At 38.1% G+C, this 19,121-nt stretch overlaps 1 protein-coding gene across 1 annotated transcript in view; it reads left to right on the top strand.

Moving 5' to 3' along the window:
• Nucleotides 1-19,121, top strand: part of LOC149729128 (uncharacterized) — a 70,446-nt gene extending 51,325 nt beyond the window's left edge. The window contains exons 89-126 of the mRNA XM_089888675.1: nucleotides 121-306; nucleotides 600-893; nucleotides 1,190-1,323; nucleotides 1,807-2,062; nucleotides 2,369-2,572; nucleotides 2,830-3,024; nucleotides 3,922-4,139; nucleotides 4,547-4,654; nucleotides 5,105-5,230; nucleotides 5,447-5,629; nucleotides 5,973-6,101; nucleotides 6,561-6,656; nucleotides 6,814-6,876; nucleotides 7,245-7,320; nucleotides 7,585-7,739; nucleotides 8,010-8,114; nucleotides 8,447-8,623; nucleotides 8,888-9,085; nucleotides 9,478-9,622; nucleotides 9,923-10,041; nucleotides 10,306-10,464; nucleotides 10,884-11,051; nucleotides 11,172-11,256; nucleotides 11,475-11,617; nucleotides 11,923-12,039; nucleotides 12,305-12,544; nucleotides 12,816-12,960; nucleotides 13,076-13,236; nucleotides 13,606-13,741; nucleotides 14,056-14,234; nucleotides 14,498-14,782; nucleotides 15,046-15,135; nucleotides 15,941-16,069; nucleotides 16,434-16,664; nucleotides 17,102-17,272; nucleotides 17,643-17,791; nucleotides 18,330-18,496; nucleotides 18,840-19,121. Of these exons, the coding sequence (XP_089744801.1) occupies nucleotides 121-306; nucleotides 600-893; nucleotides 1,190-1,323; nucleotides 1,807-2,062; nucleotides 2,369-2,572; nucleotides 2,830-3,024; nucleotides 3,922-4,139; nucleotides 4,547-4,654; nucleotides 5,105-5,230; nucleotides 5,447-5,629; nucleotides 5,973-6,101; nucleotides 6,561-6,656; nucleotides 6,814-6,876; nucleotides 7,245-7,320; nucleotides 7,585-7,739; nucleotides 8,010-8,114; nucleotides 8,447-8,623; nucleotides 8,888-9,085; nucleotides 9,478-9,622; nucleotides 9,923-10,041; nucleotides 10,306-10,464; nucleotides 10,884-11,051; nucleotides 11,172-11,256; nucleotides 11,475-11,617; nucleotides 11,923-12,039; nucleotides 12,305-12,544; nucleotides 12,816-12,960; nucleotides 13,076-13,236; nucleotides 13,606-13,741; nucleotides 14,056-14,234; nucleotides 14,498-14,782; nucleotides 15,046-15,135; nucleotides 15,941-16,069; nucleotides 16,434-16,664; nucleotides 17,102-17,272; nucleotides 17,643-17,791; nucleotides 18,330-18,496; nucleotides 18,840-18,961 (6,044 nt within the window). The 3' untranslated portion in view covers nucleotides 18,962-19,121. The remainder of the gene's footprint in view (nucleotides 1-120; nucleotides 307-599; nucleotides 894-1,189; nucleotides 1,324-1,806; nucleotides 2,063-2,368; nucleotides 2,573-2,829; nucleotides 3,025-3,921; nucleotides 4,140-4,546; nucleotides 4,655-5,104; nucleotides 5,231-5,446; nucleotides 5,630-5,972; nucleotides 6,102-6,560; nucleotides 6,657-6,813; nucleotides 6,877-7,244; nucleotides 7,321-7,584; nucleotides 7,740-8,009; nucleotides 8,115-8,446; nucleotides 8,624-8,887; nucleotides 9,086-9,477; nucleotides 9,623-9,922; nucleotides 10,042-10,305; nucleotides 10,465-10,883; nucleotides 11,052-11,171; nucleotides 11,257-11,474; nucleotides 11,618-11,922; nucleotides 12,040-12,304; nucleotides 12,545-12,815; nucleotides 12,961-13,075; nucleotides 13,237-13,605; nucleotides 13,742-14,055; nucleotides 14,235-14,497; nucleotides 14,783-15,045; nucleotides 15,136-15,940; nucleotides 16,070-16,433; nucleotides 16,665-17,101; nucleotides 17,273-17,642; nucleotides 17,792-18,329; nucleotides 18,497-18,839) is intronic.

Raw genomic sequence — 19,121 nt, 5'->3', positions numbered from 1 at the left:
TTTTAGACCTAAAACTGCGGTTCTTAAATGATGTCACCCCTGTTTTAAAAGTTTGGGTGATATTTTTGAGCACCCCTAACTTTACAACTATAAACAATACTAACAATAATACTCTCCCAGGCACAAAGTCAGCTTTGTTATTGAGTGATATCTTCAATGAGGATGGAACATTGAAAGCCACGGATATTTGTGTGATGGATGACATATTGAAACTGGCCGTCCCCAAACCTGGATGTGACTTGCTCATGTATAATGGGCAACTTATATCTGTGGTTGGGAAGGAATATTTTGTACACCCACAAACAGGTAGGGGGTATAATGGGATTTGTGGGGTGGATAACTGGGGCTTATTACTCTTTGTTTTTTAAACATAAAGGTTTACACAATGTTTCTGGCACATCTAATAACTGGAAACTTTATTGTGTGATTTATCTTAAACGGAATTATTAATATTAATTAAACAACAAAGAGATGCCAAATCTCTTTCTATCCCGTATGGTTGATGTCCTATAGTGAAACATGCCATGGTAATTTGGGATGTAGGCCAGAGTTTCTATATTAGCCCACCCTTGTTATAATACAACACAACCTTCTCGCAGGTCGTGTTCTTCCCATCGAGGGAAGTTTAAGTTTTGACCCGATGTCGTCACAAATCATATGCACGAGTGACTTCGCTACGAGTGATAACTCAGCAACAACCGAAGCTTTGATCCCATTCATCCCATTCCCCACCCACCGCAGCACCATGCTTCCTATGAATGTAGAACTACCTACTATAAGTAGAAGGAGTGATCTTAGATATGGCCAACCAATGGTGGACCCTTGTACAGGACTAACTGTCCCAATATGTGGGGTCACCATCAACCCACTTAATGGGCAGATTCACCCACTTGGTAAGCAGCAAGTATGCAGGTTATAGCACTTCTTGACAAAGTATCAGCATTATACGACTAGATGCTTTGTTACTGTTGATATGAGACAGAACGTAATACTCTTCTGGTAAAAATGATAATTTATTTACACCAATTTTTCTCTGTCATCTGTCAAGACGCATCAGGGTCTTACTGTTTTTTTTAGGAAAAAAATTAAATAGCTGTAAAAATAACACATTTTGCCTGAGTCTTTTATGAGCTGTTATGCTGTATTTAAATCTAGTGCGAATGTTATGCTTATATTCATTCCTTTACAGGCGGCACCCACACCAGCCCAGTCACCGGCCTACCAACTCCCATAGAGATTGGATCCTTCATGTTGCTACCAAACACAAACACACCCGTCCCTATACTTATGGTTGGCTTTGATAAAGAAGGAAAGATAATACCGGTAACAATAACAACATATGCACGATTGATGTAAATTACCATAATGTGCAATCCTGGTACACTAATGGCTGGTTTGGCACCGTGGTTCAGTGGTTGCATCATTGCCTATGGATGTAGGGTTTGTTGGTTTGTGACACTTAACCATATATTAGTATAGGTTGTTGCATCTTGGGTAATAACAATTAATTGCACATAACTGAACTACTGCCGTAATTTGCAATCTCATTATAATGATGTTGTTATTATACTAACTGGCATGGTACAGTGGTGTGTTGCTTGATACTGATGTATGTGCCCTTGGGCAAAAATCTTAACGATATTTGCTTAACCCAATGGCCGCTAATAAGTTGTAGCACCCTGGGTGTTGGGGTAATGGACCAACTTTGACCTAAATCTTAGGTCCCATGGCATGACTTACTGTAGGACCTCACACATATAGAATATGTATTAACATGAAATACACAAACACCATGTTTTCACACAGATTGGAGGAACCATGATGACACCCGATGCTCCTTCCTCTTCCTCCCAAACTCCCATCCTCCCTGGCTCCTCTTACATTGATCCCATGAGTGGGAAGATGATGATTGCCGGATCATGCCGCTCCCTCTACATCCCTGGGAAAGATGGCAAAGTGATCCCGTCATCTGGAGGATACCAATCCTACCTAAACGCATCACTTCTCGCATCCCAAGTGAAAGCTCTCGATTCACTTCAACAACTGAAAGATTCCGTGTTGGGTGAGATTGGTTGATTGTTTTCTACAAAGTGCTGTTTTATTTAATGCGGGTTAGGTCCTAGGGCACGGGATTTAGGCCAGATTTGGCCCATTACTCCAACACCAAATGTTTTGCACGGCAATATCTTATTCTATATAAGTTAGAAACTTATGCCAGATTCGGCCACATTTGAGCCAATGTGGGCCAGTGTGTTCTGTTATAATGCAACAAAAATCGTCCAACAATATAAGCGCATCAGGACCAGATTTAAAGAAATTATCAGAGTTATCAAAACAAAAGTATTTACCATCTAACCACCTTATGCAGACCTGGGAGGCCATGATGTTTCATTCAACCCCCAACATGAAGTTATGAAAGTGGAAACTTCATTGAAGCAACTCCAAACTTCACATAAGATGTGTTTGGTCAACTTGATAAGAACATCAGTGAATATGAAGCAGCATGAACAGAGATTTAGTGTGCTGTCGGCTACCGGGGGTGTAGCGGGGATAATGGAGTATAATGGAACAGGTTAGTGGGTTGTATATGCGGTGTTAAATATATGGTATATACATAGCAGTGTGCGTGTTGTGGTTCGGATGCTATTATAGTTAAAGACCATATGCATGCCCCAAATATATGCCTGGACCAAAATGGTAGAACAAAAATGCTTTTTTCAAAATACGTAATTTTCTGTCTTTTTGTCAAAAATTGTCCAGATTTGCATTTATGGCACGACCCACTTTAACACACCCCCTATATAAACCAACTTTAACCCCTCCCTCCAGGGCAACTCCTCCCCATCTTGGTGGGAACAAACATGGACGACCCCGATGGGACCAAACTAACCCTCCCGATACTTGGAACGCACAGGGATAAAATATCGGGACTTATACGACCACTAGCGGGCACCATGGAGCATCCTGATGGACTCGGATTGGTTCCTATTAATATTGGAGTTGAAGGGATTGATGTTATATCAGGTATGGTTGTGTGTGTATGTGTTATATCTGGTATGGTTGTGTGTGTATGTGTTATATCAGGTATGGTTGTGTGTGTATGTGTTATATCAGGTATGGCTGTGTGTGTATGTGTTATATCTGGTATGGTTGTGTGTGTATGTGTTATATCAGGTATGGTTGTGTGTGTATGTGTTATATCAGGTATGGTTGTGTGTGTATGTGTTATATCAGGTATGGTTGTGTGTGTATGTGTTATATCAGGTATGGCTGTGTGTGTATATGTTATATCAGGTATGGCTGTGTGTGTATATGTTATATCAGGTATGGCTGTGTGTGTATGTGTTATATCTGGTATGGCTGTGTGTGTATGTGTTATATCTGGTATGGTTGTGTGTGTATGTGTTATATCAGGTATGGCTGTGTGTGTATATGTTATATCAGGTATGGCTGTGTGTGTATATGTTATATCAGGTATGGCTGTGTGTGTATGTGTTATATCAGGTATGGCTGTGTGTGTATGTGTTATATCACGTATGGTTGTGTGTGTATGTGTTATATCACGTATGGTTGCAAGCTGTATGCGTAAACACTTTCATAAACAATCACCCACGCAACTATCCTTGCAAGAAAAAGTTTGACTCCACTTTTAGGATGGCATGAGGTGTATGAAACCACTATGGCTTACTATAGCAGCTGTGAGATTACTTGAATCAAAAGTACTTGAAAATCTAAATTGAACAATAATTCATGGTTACTAGTTTGTGCATAAAAAACAGATTTTCTAGTATTTTTGTAATTAAAATAAGAAAATTTATCTTCATAAATGATTCAATACACGTTTCTATAAAAAATATTGTACGAAACTTGTCCACTTTTTTTTATTATAAAATTAAAACTATTATCATTATGATGTCACAGGCAAGACAGGGAAGGTTACCGGGGCAAAGGTGAACATGGATAGCAACACTGTGATGCCTATCGTACAATCTGGAGGACAACATCAGTTTAAACAGAGGACTCCTCCTATTGGAGCCATGGTGATGTTGGAAGATGAGATTGCTGCGAGGAATGGATCGTGGAGGAAGAGGAGAGGATGGGAGAAGGATGTGGATGGGAGGATGGTGGAGCTGCAGAAGGTGGGGGGGGTATATAAGTAATATTTCAGCGGCTCACCTGATATAAAAACGTAAAATATTTTCACGTTTCGTCTGCCATGTGATGAGACTTCATCAGGGAAAGTAGCTTTACAGTACACGCAAGCGAACAACATGAAAGTAGGGAAAGTTATATCTGCCCAACATATGGTTGGGGGTATATGATATAATATGCAAGTAATTAGCTTTACTGGTGAAAATACAGGATTTTATCATCTAATGTTTAATTTGCAATAAGTTATAATATTAACTTTTAATAATAACGTGTTTTTACCAGAAGAGCTCTTGATTTAACTATAGTTATGTTTAACACTATCCACACACCATATGGCAATACACAGTGCTTATACAGGAACCATTATATATATAATGTCTTGATGCATCCACAGAAACTTATGGTAAACCCAGCATTGGAGGCGGATGAATATTTTGAAGCAATATCGGATCTAATTCATCAAATTACAAACGCTGTGAAGAAAGAAAGTGAAAGAAGAGAGGTGGGTCACTTGTGCTGCTTGTGTAAACTGTGTGCAACATCGTGTAACTTGTGCAATTTGGGTTAGTTGGGCTACTTGTGTCCAACTTGCGCTACTTGTAACATTGTGTTCAGTTTATCTGTGCGGATTGTGTATCTTGCAACTCATGTGTGCTGTGTGCACCTATGTGCAACTTGACCAGCTATGTGCAACTTGTGCCACCTACCCTGCATATGCCGTGATTTGCAGGTTGCATGTTCTCTGTGTGTAACTTATGTAACATTGAAAAACAAAATATTGTATGCTTGTACACTGCATTTGAACGTGAAAAGTAAATGGGATATAATTGGTAAGTTTACTTTTATAGCTTTAATTAACCATTTGTAATACAGACCAAGATTGTCATGGTAGACATATATATATACTGTTGTCATCAACACAGACAAAGGAATTTAAACAAACCTTTTGCAGTCAAAGTTGAGTGAACTAACTTCCGTCCTTCCCTCTGATGTCATTGCTATATTAACCGAGAATGATAGGAATGAAAAACAACAAGATGAGAAGTCGCTTGCCAACTATAATAAGATGGTTAATTCTGTAAGTTGAATGTCATTAGTAAATGGAACCTTTCTATTCTTAATATGACGGGGCAATGGAAGTTGTTACCACAGATATACAAACAAGCAGAGCCAAAGTATATTGCATTCACCACATTAATCAATGAGGTTCCCTATGTTTGAAAACTATGAGTGTAACTGTATTTTAACAATGTCACCCCAGATTTTATGTAAATTCTGTCACATATCCCCACAGTCACAATGGGTATCCCACATTGAGAAACAAATCCAGTCCATGGACCTTGACCTCGCTGAAGTTGAATATTCGCGCGAAGTTTCGGAATCCATGGCATCGGAAGCTCGTAGTTTAATGAAGGGGTTGGACCTCGTGTATGGGGAATGTGAGACGCTGTTTGTGGGAAGCCATGAGAATGCACAGGTGATTTAACACTGGTTGGTTTGAGTAATGGTTGTTAAGTTGTTTAATGAGTTAATGAACACTGAAACATTATGAACGCACTATAATTGCACTGTGAGCATATAATAATAATATTAACAACACTACGAACACTATGATAGTGCGCATGCATTATTATAAAGTGATTTACAAATATAAATGTACAAATACTAACAATGACTTGAGTTTACAAAATTATAACATTTGAAATTATTTTGTATTTAACAGAAGTGTTTTGTTTCTTTACATACTTTAACCGTTAGTGCATCATAATAATGGAGCCCGACCCCCCAATACAGTGATTTATAACTCCCCCCCTCTGTAGGCATCAGGTTGGAATGCATTGACACCACTCATGCAACACCTCATATCCTTGCTTGAAAGTGGGATGCAGTTCCAACTTACCCCGGATCTTATTAATGCTTTGAAGAACCCACAATATGGATCTAAACTGGTATGATAAAGTTTTAAAAGAGTATTTGGCTTTTACATACAAGTTTTATTAACATATTTGCAAAGGCAACATATCAAAGCTGTTGGTATTATTATTCCTTGTAAAAATACTGAGTAGACTTGGTGAAACATCTGCTATAGTATAATGAGTCTATACTCGATAATTGTAACCTTGATATTCATAATTAAGATTTTTGTATAACATACACCAAAAACTGTTGACATCATCAGTGCCTGTAAAAGACTGAGTAGACTTGGTGAAACATCTGCTATAGTATAATGAGTCTATACTTGATAATTGATAACCTTGATATTTATAATTAAGATTTTTGTATAACATACACCAAAAACTGTTGGCATCATCAGTGCTTGTAAAAGACTGAGTAGACTTGATGAAACATCTATTATAATGAGTTTATACTCGATAGTTTACTATATATTAACCATATACCGCCCACAGCACACACAAGCAACCAACCAACCCATAGTCAGCCACCCCTCCATACAGATGATGCACCCCCACCCATCGTATGCACAACCTGACCAACCAATACAGGTGACTAAATATTCATCATATTTGTTTCATTTGCTATAAAACAGTAAATAATGAAGATACGGGCCGACATTTATTGTTGGCTTATCGTTTAATGTTTGATGTTGACTTGTTTTATGATGTTACCTTTACTACAACCTAAATATTGTTTGTATTCAAGGCTGTTGGTGTATTGAACAAGCCACAAACACACATGGCCACCACACAGAAGGTGCAGATCAAGGTAAGATAAAACAATCACCTACAATGTTACATATAAGGTAACTTGTAAGCGGGCACGAGGTGTATGAAACAGAACACCTGTGTTATAACGACTGTCGTTGCCTCGCCATGCGAGGATAAATAGGCATTCACTCAATCAAAGATTAGGTTGATAATTATTAAATATTAACTTCAAATATTTATATTAAGTTGTTATTGTTACTCAATGTTAAGTTATTGAATTGGTTACCCTCCTAGTCATGTTATGACTTAGCATTTTTCCGCTTCTTCCCGTGCCTCCTTTGTTTGACCCCTTGGTCCTCCATTATGAACATGAAGTTGTGTTGTGAGGTGTCAATACAACTACTAACTAAACTTTAAAAATCCCAGGAATCGAGCATTGGACTTGGAAGACGTGATGTTATTGAGATTGACGGCAAGCTTGATCCTCGTGTTGTGGAGCATGGTGGGTGGTGGGGTAATTTGATTGGGGTAATGGGACAACTCCAAATTAAATCCCTTGTTGTTGACTGTTGAAGTAATGTGTCATCTCTGGCTTAAATCCATGGGTGTTGGGGTAATGGGCAAACTTTTTATTGGTGAATTTTAAATATCAAAATTGGTAGAAATAACAAAATCAAAAATCATGAAAAATCTGTTATAGCAATATAAAGTAAATAAGTGGTGTATATAATTGGGTCGCGAATCTATTTGTTTATTGTTCTCATAGAAGTTCTCAACCAAGCTTCTGTCGTTGATCGTGCTGGTGCACTAGTGACACCAAGTGGTTCGGACAACGTACAGGAGATGTTGGAGAGGCACGCCATGGAAGTCGCGAAACTTGAGAATGAACTTCGAAGCGATGAGATTATGAAGATAAATGAGGTTGAATTCTATGTTATTGAACATATTTTCTTTGTGGGTGAAGTCCTTGTAGTGGTCCAGGGGTTTAGGCCACATTTGGCCCATTACCCCAAACAAACAGGAAGCAATATTGGGCAGATTAGTAACCAAATGTGTTTTTTCATCTTACAGTTGTTTTGTTTTTGTCTTTTTGTCATATTTTTTTCACTGTTTCAATTTTTCACATCCGTTATATTTGCGCAGATTATATCTGACAATGTAACTATATATCATTATATTTTGACATTGTAGATAATATCTGACATTGAGCAAAAGAAAGAGGTTGAAGTGATGAAACTGAAGATCGAGTTGAAGGAAAGGTTGAAGAAATGTTCAACAGATGAAGAGAAGGAGAAGGTGGGGGTGGTGTGGTTCTATTGTATATAGATTTATGGAAGGGTGTATGTATATGGTGTTCATTACCTGATCAGTGTTGGGGTAATCGACCTACATCCCAGGTCTCAGGTGTGCCTCACTGAAGACCTCACCCTTATAGAATAGAATCTATATTATTGAGTGTCCATAAACTGCCTCAGTGGGGTCTAGATGGTAGCACCCTGGGTGTTGAGATAATAGACCAACATCCCAGGTCTCAGGTGTCTCACTGAAGACCTCATCCTTATATATTCTCCATTATCAAGTTTTGATAAACTGCATATATTTTCAATATACAATTCACCCATATATAGGTAATGATGGAGTATGCGACCAAGATCCACAAAGTTACCGAGGGTCTTGAACAAGAAAAGCAAACTCGCTTGTCGGATCTTCGGGGCAAGTTGGCACGGGAACGACAACGAAGGAAGAAGGAATTGTTCGAGAAACATAAACGGGAAGCTGAACTTGCCGGCTTGGACCCTGAGAAGGTTGGTTAGTTAATCTGGTTGTCTTATGGCCATTGTCGAGTTGCTGAGACTGTTGCAGTGTTTGAATCAGCCGACATTGTTGTTTGGTTGCAAAAACCTTGTAAAACATGATTGAATATCAATACACATCCAGGAGCGATTTTGGATGTTATCATTAAGTTGCTAAATTTCAAGTTTTAATGCAAGTGAAGTGTATGAAACAACTGTGTTATAACGAATTACCATCTGAGGTAAACAACGGACATTGATTTGTTTGATTGACAGGTGGTTGTAGACATCGCCCATGAGAGCGAGGAGGAAGTGAACAAGGATCTTCTTCTCCTTGCTCAACAACAAGAGAAGTTGATAGCTGAGTTACAACAAGCGTATGCTGATGATGGGGTCGACGAGGGTGGCGAGAAGAAGGCAAAGTTCGATGCCGAGATGGAAGCGAGGATACGAGCGCTGAATGAAGGGAGGGGGGTAAGTTGGAGGTTGTTGTTGGGTATGGCTGATATTTCATTTATAATAACATCTGATTTTTCATTTAGACTGAATCACTTGTCTAAAACACTTTTTCTAAGTAAATTAACTCTTTTAGAATCGGATTTTTCGGTGTATTTTAAAACGTAAAGTATTCTCAGCTTTAACTTCCATTACTCGGTATATTTTAGTCCTTTTAATTGATTGATTCTGCTAGTAGTGATATGCTTGTCCCAATGATTAAGCCATACAAGTCTATAAAAATATTCCCTTTATATTATTTAATCTGTTTTAATTTGCTTTGTACGGACGCCAACTGTGTAAAAGTTGTTTGAGCTTTAAATTGCTTTGCTATAGTTGAATGCCATGTTAATACAAACATGTTGTCACAGGTACCTGTTGTATCAGAGGAGGGAGTTGAAGAGATCGTCAACATCGGGGGAAAAATCAACAGTCTTCGAGCGAACATGAAAGATAAGATGAAACAAAGAAGAGCTCAACGCAAAACTATCAGAGGATCCTCACAGCTGCCGCAAGGTTGGTACTTATATGTCGTGACAATTACTGAGAAAACCCATTCAGTAGATACATAACTAAAGCAGCATTAGCAATAACATGGCACACTCTTGGGATATGTTTGGGCCTAAATTTAATAAAAAGTTTTATTTTGTAATTTCACATACATGCTAAAACTTTTCATGAATTATTGGAAAAGTTGCAAAGAGAAGATAGAAAGGGGTGGGATTTCCAAACTTTTCTGATGTTTTGACCAAATATATATTGTGTTAAACTACGTTTGTATACACTATGTTTCACATTAAACTTAATACTTAATAGAATTTGGTGATGATGAGCAAATCACGGCTGAAGGCCAAGTTTACAAAGCAAACTTATCAACATTACAACTACAAGAGGATGAACATATGGAGAATATGATTCTGTCGGCACTGGAAGAGGTACGTTGATATACATGGGTGATGTGCCAACTGTCTATGTGAATCAAATACTTTGTGCCCGCTTATCAATTTATAAATAAAACCGTGTAATTTCTATTCTATAAACCGTGTTATTATTATTGTACTTGAGAGAGGCCCACAAAAAATATCTGTTACACTATATACATTTTTCTAACAGTTTAGGTCAAAACTAAACTTTGTACTTTATAATAGAAAGCTTAAGCTGCTTTGGAATAATGTAAATACATTTGTTGAATACTTTAGGCTGAACTTGAGAAATGTGAGTCCCAGCAATTGGAGGTCCTCCGAATGAAGATGTTGGAGGGAGGGGTTGATGAGAATGAACGTGATCAGATTATGGCCGAGTTTGAATCAGCTAACCAAGTCTTCAAGGATAAACTTTCGATGCAACACAAAAAGCAGGTTGGTGTTTTATGATGAGATACTTCAATATCCTATTTATGGCCAAGTTACGACCATTATTATAACACGGGTGTTCTGTTCCATACACCTTGTGCATGCTTACAAGTTACCACGCATGTAACTTATTTATCCTTGCATGGCGGGGCAACGACAGTCGTTATAACACGGGTGTTCTGTTTCATGCACCTCGTGCCAGCTTACAAGTTACCACGTATGTAACTTATTTAACCTCGCATGGCGGGGCAACGACAGTCGTTATAACACGGGTGTTCTGTTTCATACACCCCGTGCCCGTTTTCCTTTGGTTTTTATAACACCACATAGAACAATGGCGTTTCATTAAAGCTCTGAGTTTTGGTGCGTATCGTTTAAAGAACAATTATTGAAATAATATTTTTTCACTATCTTGAAACAAACAGAAAGAGGAACTTCTGCTTCGGTTGAAAGCTCGTAAAACGCTGCAGGAGGAACTTTCAAAGGAGAAAGCGGTGATGAAGCAATTGCAAGGAGTGGGCAAGCATGAGGAGGGACGTAAAGTTGAACTTGAAACGGCCACGGTGGTGGTCGCGCAACAACTCGAACAACAGGTAGGTTGAAGTTAAGAGTCGGAAGGAGATGTTTTTGAAATTGTTTGTTTGTGATCTTTAAAAACATTTTTAATATGCACTTACTTAACACAATACTTAACAACAATGATAAACACACAGGTTGAAGCATTGTCGTCACTTGATCAGAAACACGCAGTGGAGTTGAATAAACTTATTGACAATTTGGAAGATGAAAATAATCAAGGTTTGTATTGCTTATACTTACTTCATATAGGGGTGGTTGATGTCGACTTACTGGGGTCTTCTTGCTGCTAATATTGTGAAACTTTATAACCTTGTTCTTGTATGGTTGTCAATTGAGACATAATAGAGTTTGGGTTGAAACAAGTGTCTTGCCCAACGACACATACACCACAATGGTAGCGGTATTAACCATATCACATTGTCCCATAATTTATACAGAAGAGACAAAGATATCGTCTCACTTCGACGAACAATGCAAACTACAAGCTGCAGCTGCGGTGGCGAGGGCAGAACAAGAGGCAAGGGAAGGAAACTTGAATGAGAAACGAACGGCTAAGTTGGTCAAACAATACCAGGCCCAGGTTTGTGATGATGATGATGTGTTTCTATACATGGGTGAGATCATTTGGCGTGTCGTGTGGAGGTGGCATCTTTACCCCAGTCCACATATGATTTAAAGTTCATTTGTTTGTGAAACATGTATGTAACAACTAGTTCACAGATATGTAACTTAGGATTCCCCCACATAATATTGCGATGTACTTTATAAACTATGAATTATCATTCATGCTGATATTCCCTGCCCCAACAATGTGTTTTGTTCAACATGGGCCAGTTAAAGTGCAATTAAACAGAATATTCTTCAGTAGTAATTCCCTCCTTACAGGCGGAAGCAATGAACAATTCATTGTTAACACAAAAGAAACGACAAATTGAGGAAATGAAACAAAAACTTGCACAGCGCAAAAACAACAGGAAGAACCAACTAATGGAACAACAGAAGGTATATATGCATGTTGTTAGTTATATTAGCGGTACATGTGTTTAACACTCTATTAAATTAATATAAATTTATAAATATCATTTATATTGCTTTATAATTTTTATAGCCACAGTTTAAGGTTACCAAGGATATATTTACTTTTATTTAATGCCTAACAGTAGAGAGCATACCATATGTGTTACAAAGTGAGTATGTAAAGTGTTATGCACAAAAACGAATATAAATAAATTTAAAAATTAGAGTATTAAAAATAAAAATCGTCCAGGTTGAGAAGGATGAGGTCCTCCTTGCTCTCAAGGAAGATCGTGATGCATCCGCGTCCAACAAGATCAAGGAGGCAGAGAAAGATTGTCTGGATGATGTTGCTAAGAAATCCGGGGGAGTTTCTTCCATGGAGGCTTTCATCCAAGATACATTATTACCGAGACATTTGTTGGAGATGAGGAACTTGATGGAGAAGATTAAGTTGGAAGTGGAGGCGGGGAGGAAGAAGGCAGAGATTCAGGTTTTGTGGAAAGTTTTATATGTGTAAAGTCTTATACAGGTGCAAGGAGTGTTTACTTTATGCCAGTGTGGTCTTATGCCGTACCATGTCAGGGTGCATGAGAGTAAGCCTAGAGGAAGTTTTATTTTGTATGTGTTAAGTCGTATTGCGGCTTGGCGGCATTATATGGCGGCTTATAGTTTAACGCAGAGTTGACCCATAGTCCTGGCTATATCTTTTTTCAAAGTCATGGTGATAGTGAGTAATTTTAGATTTTACTTTGTTCTAACAGGCAACCAGTGAAAGGGACGAGGCTCGTGAAAAACTAACTCAACAACAAACTGATGAAGTTTCCCAACTACTGATCGCACACGCTGGTGAACCTGCCAATAAAGTTCTTAAACTTAAGAAGAAACTTGAAGCCAAGCACAAAGAAGGTTGGTTTAACTGTGTAGTCCCATGGTGTTGCTTCTATAGGTTTAAAAGTTAGAGTATATATAGGTAGATATATAAACAGATATATAGGTAAAAATTTTCACCCAACTTTCACAGAACTAAAGAAATTTGACAAAGACACCAATGATGTCATCGCTTCTGCCGTCCAATCAGCTCTCACCAAAGTTCAAATCAACCAATCAGAGAGCAAGTTGAAGTTGAGAGAAAGTCACCTTCGTGAATTGTCAGAAGCTTTGTTGGAGTTTAACCCGGAGGAGGTGGGAGATGATTGTGTGTTGTGTGTGTGGTTGCAAGACATTTAAATATAATTGCTTCAAGACATTGGTCACTAGTGGGTGGGTGGGGTAACGACAGTTGTTGTAACACATGTGTTCTGTTTCATACACCTCGTGCACGCTTATAAGTTACCACGTATGTAACTTATTTATCCTCTCATGGCGGGGCATTGACAGTCATTATAACACCGGTGTTCTGTTTCATACACCTCGTGCCTGCTTACAAGTTACCACGTGTGTAACTTTGTGAGTGATTATTCTACTGTATGGCTGACAATTTAGACAACACATTAATGACCAATGCAACTGAAATCGTTTCAACAGCTTAATAACTTGAACTTATTGTTCCAGATGTTGAAGAAACAATTTGCGGACGAATCATCGTCAGCAGCTCAAGAAGTTCTCGCATTCCGTGAGATGAAGAAGAGAGAGATTGATGAAAAAATAAAACAACTGAAAAAGGAGAGAATGAAAGTGCGAGAAGAAGGTTTGTTTTTATCTTCTCTCCTATTTTTTTAGTACCGGTTCTATACTTGATACTTGATGTTGAAACTATTGAGGGTGTTTGTGTCCTTGGGCAAGACATTGCTCCAACCCAGTGGTCACTTATGGGTTCTAGCACACTGGGTGTTGGGATAATATACATAATTCCCAGGTATTTTAACGAACCTCACCCATATCCATATACAATGTTGGGGTAATGAGCCAACTCTGGTCTAAATCCCAGGTCCCATGGCAAGCCTTGCTGTAGAACCTCACCCATATAGAATAGAAAGTAATTTATTTATATTTTTTCTCTAGCGAGTGCAAAGTTGTTGGAGCAGCAAACATCTGATGACTTGGATGAATTGAAAGCAAAGGAAATGATGACTCAACAAGAAGCTGAGAGAAAAGAACGCGAGATTCTCGCATCCAATTTGTCTTCCGATGAAAAAGAGAAATTGTTGAACGAACATCGAATGAACGTCAAGAGAATTGAGGTTTGAGATATATTTTCACTTTATTTATTGTGACCAATAAATTATTATTTCTATTTTATTTATGTGTTTTTTCTGCTTTGCCTATTCATAGCATTTTGAATTTTAAGGTCAAAACTATCATTATGCAAACAAAAGCTTTTCCATTAAAGTTGATATATTTTCTATGATCGCTGACATTATCTTTGCAACCAACTTTTCCAATGTGTTTTGTGCCATTGCAGGCAAAAGAAATATTTTATTCAAATTTTAATTTTTTTTTAAAGGACAAACTTCAAGCGGAAAAATCTCGAACACAGAAGAAGCTGCAAGAGCAGCTGGAGGAGAGAAGGAAGAGAAGAAGGGAATTGCAATCAACATCCGGATCAAGTGTGGAGTATCATAAGGAAGTCAGTGAAGATGAGAGAAGTTTAGATGGAAGAGATGGGAAGAGTGAGGATGGGAAGATTGGGGATGTTGGAGATGGCGTTGGGAAGATCATGATCATTGATAACACAAAGGTTGATGGAGGAAACTTTATGCTTCCTGTCATGATACAAAGCTTCACACAGGTTGGTGTGAGATTAACATTGGTCTTGGTGGATCTTGTATCTAAGTGGTAGCCCTCCCCAATTATATTTATAGTGGAATGGGGAAAGATGGGACAGCTTTACCACACAATATCCATTTATCTTGATCGTGTTTTAAACAATTAGCAACGAGAGTCGTGAAGATACAGTTTTATAATTCAATAAATGTTCTTTGTTTACTACTAATAATAGAAACGATAATAATAATATCTTTGTTTAAACATTAAACATTGTTTGTTATGAAGGAACTCGAAGTCTTGGACACAAAACTAAGATCAAGTTTTGAGAAGAATCGAATTAACGGCGCAACTACCACGCCATTTATTGATATTAATGTAAGTATTGCGTTATAGTTGGTTGTGTGTGATGGTACTGTAGTTACCACAGTGGGATTCGAACCTGGGATCTCCCGGTTTCGATATACACACAGAACTGTAGTTACCACAGTGGGATTCGAACCTGGGATCTCCCGGTTTTGATATACACACAGATCTGTAGTTACCACAGTGGGATTCGAACCTGGGATCCCCCGGTTTTGATATGCACACAGAACTGTAGTTACCACAGTGGGATTCGAACCTGGGATCTCCCGGTTTTGATATACACACAGAACTGTAGTTACCACAGTGGGATTCGAACCTGGGATCTCCCGGTTTCGATATACACACAGAACTGTAGTTACCACAGTGGGATTCGAACCTGGGATCCCCCGGTTTTGATATCCACACAGAACTGTAGTTACCACAGTGGGATTCGAACCTGGGATCCCCCGGTTTTGATATCCACACAGAACTGTAGTTACCACAGAGGAATTTGAACCTGGGATCTCCCGGTTTTGATATACACACAGAACTGTAGTTACCACAGTGGGATTCGAACCTGGGATCTCCCGGTTTTGATATACACACAGAACTGTAGTTACCACAGTGGGATTCGAACCTGGGATCTCCCGGTTTTGATATACACACAGAACTGTAGTTACTGTGTTGACAATCAGTTTTTACAAACTATATTTCTTTAAAATTTTTGTATTATTACACTTCTGGAATAAAACCTCGTTGCATGACATGAACAAAATGTTACAGAATAATCTACATTAGTTTTTATGCCAGCAACTAATAGTTGATGTTATTCCCACAGGACGCGCAATGGATGATGGATGGTTCACTTGTGACATTGGAAACACACAAACTTGCTCCTAACCAATATATTGTCTACAAGTTTGGCTTGTTTGTTGCTAAGATGCTCAAACCTGTGTTTGAAATGGATGTAAGTCTTATTTAGAACTATATATAGCAATAAACTGTACTGTTGTATCAGTGCTTGTAAAAGACTGAGTAGACTTGGTGAAACATCTGCTATAGTATAATGAGTCTATACTCGATAATTGTAACCTTGATTTAAATTTGTCATTAAATTGTTTCTTAAAATAATTAACATAATAAACAGCCCTTCTGGTAAACTTCAGCTTCCATATTGGTGTTTATTTTTTATATTTTCGATACAATTATTATAAAGTCATAACCTGAATGAGATACAAACACGTTAATATGAAATCTGCCACAGCAGTTTAAATACATCGTATCTTGAAGCAACCTCATGCTTTATGTTTAACATTATTTCCAACCGACAGAAAGATGTTTCTATACTGATAGCCACCTGTGTTCCTGAGAATAAATATGATCGCAACGCGTTCCGTCGTTCCTTCTTCTACCAACATTCCTCTCAAACCCTCTACATACGAGTAGACCACCTTTCATCTGTTGGTGACTTCATGATGGTGGTCCTTCATTGTTTTGCTCATATTACTGTAGGGCAAATGGACGACGATGCAGACCCTTATTTCTTGAGAGCTTTTTACAAGGTGTGTTGATGGTTATAGTTTGAGACACTCAACATATATACTTAACCTAACACCTATCATGATATACTTCATACACTACAGCAATATTTCTTCATCTTTCATAGTTCATGGTCCCTTTCATATACACTCAACACCCAAGATCCTACTATCTAGACCCCACTGAGACAGTTTATAGACACTCAATTATAGATATTCTATAAGGGTGAGGTCTCCAGTAAGGCAAACCTGAGACCTGGGATGTAGGTCTATTACCCCAACACCCAGGGTGCTACCATCTAGACCCCACTGAGGCAGGTTATAGACATTCAGTAATAGAGATTCTGTTCTATAAGGGTGATATCCTGTTGCAAGATTACTTCATTACACAAGCACGTGGTATTCACTTAAAAGACCAAAGTTCCAATGCAAGACACATTAAACATTCGCAATTTTCCCAGGGTTTGAAAATCGCTTGCGAAGATTTGTTCTTCACTCGTGCAAGGTTTGGTGGATCAGGTGATTCAACCACTTTATCCAGGGTTGAAGGAAAAGATTTGAGTTTGAGCATCCTTGATCATCTTGTTGATACTGATGTCATCACACCAACATCTGATGTGTTTTCAACCAAGGTGAGTTGGTGTGGGGTACAAGGTTCAAGTCTCACTTACGGTACTCATCGGCTGGCATAGACCAGTGGACAGAATATGGGGTATTTAAGCCTGACATTGCCCCCCTCGTGGCTGTGTATGCTTTGGGTAGGCACTTACAACAATTGCTCCAACTCAGTGGTCACTAATGGGTTGTATAAATTGTCGGCCATACAGAAAACAAGCTCTATAACACCCAGCGTTAAAACACACAAGTTACAATCTACAATTAATGTTTTTATAACCCGACAGTGAGCATGAGGTGTATAGAGCCACCATGTATAGTGTACAACACTGTGTATTGAATCCCTTCTGTATTTAACAGAATATAAACAAGTTTCATTCCCACCAGGCGTTCCTCACACGGATGATGAAATACGGCAACTTCCAATCCAGCAACACATTAACAAATATGATCAAATACAAACCAACCTTCCAACAACAACAATCAGTAACAAGAAGAATGCTGCAACTTGCAAATCCAGATCGAGCAAAACCAATGTAGGTTTATGTAACGTTTAATCTCTTGTATTGCCAATCGGCCCGTGCACGCGATAACACAACCAAGGGAACACTGCATGTCACTTAACAAAACCATGCGATCGACTCTTAAAAACACAACGGTTCACGCAAAACTTAAAGATCATGAAAATATAAAACCGTAAAGTACCATACGAACACATCATTACAACATATCATTACATTTATATAAATTGAGGTTTATTACGCTGCAATGTTTGGGTTGTTGCTAATATATGACTTAAATATCGTGGAAAATGTGGGATCAGCTTTTGCACATTTTATTACTCAACGAATAGTAGTGTGGAGTAAAACAGATCCTGTTTTCATTTTCTTTTATCGTACTATTTGGTGATAAACAAAAAATATTTACAAAGTTATAAAACTGAAACCTCAAGACTCTAAAAAAGCTTTTTATAAAACACGATTAATAAATATCAAATGTAGGTGCTAACGTATCCCATCCTACCCCACTGCATTGTATATCATATCGAATGTAATACATCGTGTCTTTGTGTAGAATACTTCAACCAGGGTTGGTTCACACTTCTCTGGTACCAAGCACTCCACACACTGTGGTTCAACAACAAATATCTCGTTTAAACGACAAACTTGATTGGTACAATCACCGCTTGGTCGCTTGTGTGGAAAACCAAAACATAATTGCTGAGAAACAAAACAATGGAGGTGAGTGTGTTTGTGTGGCTTGTGTGGTCATGTCTGCTTATCCACACACTGCAATAGCTTCAGCAACTCGACTGTGGGCATGGGAGTGGCAGCCACATATTAAGTGTAATACAGGGTGTTCTGAAAGTCACTAAGCACATTTTTATTTATTAACAGACATGTTTCAGTATAGAATCCATGGGGTAAATATAAATAATAATTTTAAATGATGTTGAAAGTGACCCCCGTTAGCATCAATACAAACTTGGACTCTTCTTATTTTTATGTTACTACTATACAGTAACTTTCTACTTTTTATTTTATTTATTTGTGACTTTCTGAACGCCTATATATTAATTCATAGATAAAGACGCTGAGTTTTACCGCAACGAGATTATGAAGATTGAAACGCAAAGAGAAGTTTTGTTGAAAGAGATGAAAATCATGGAATTAACGATTCATGAGAAACAACGTGCACTGCAGTGAATGATGTTGCACAAGTTTTGTAGTTTTTGTAAAATCTAATGCACTTTAAAAATTTATCATGAAACACTTTTCTAATCATTGTATTATTTTCACTACATGTAGTAAATATCACTTTGCACAATCACTGTATTATAAATAAACAACATCATTAAATCTGCAA

The sequence above is a fragment of the Ciona robusta genome, chromosome 11 (assembly GCF_009617815.1).
Source record: "Ciona robusta chromosome 11, ASM961781v2".
Classification (NCBI taxonomy): Eukaryota; Metazoa; Chordata; class Ascidiacea; order Phlebobranchia; family Cionidae; genus Ciona; species Ciona robusta.
Note: the sequence above shows the minus strand (reverse complement) of the source record. Positions and strands in the feature narration are given on the sequence as shown.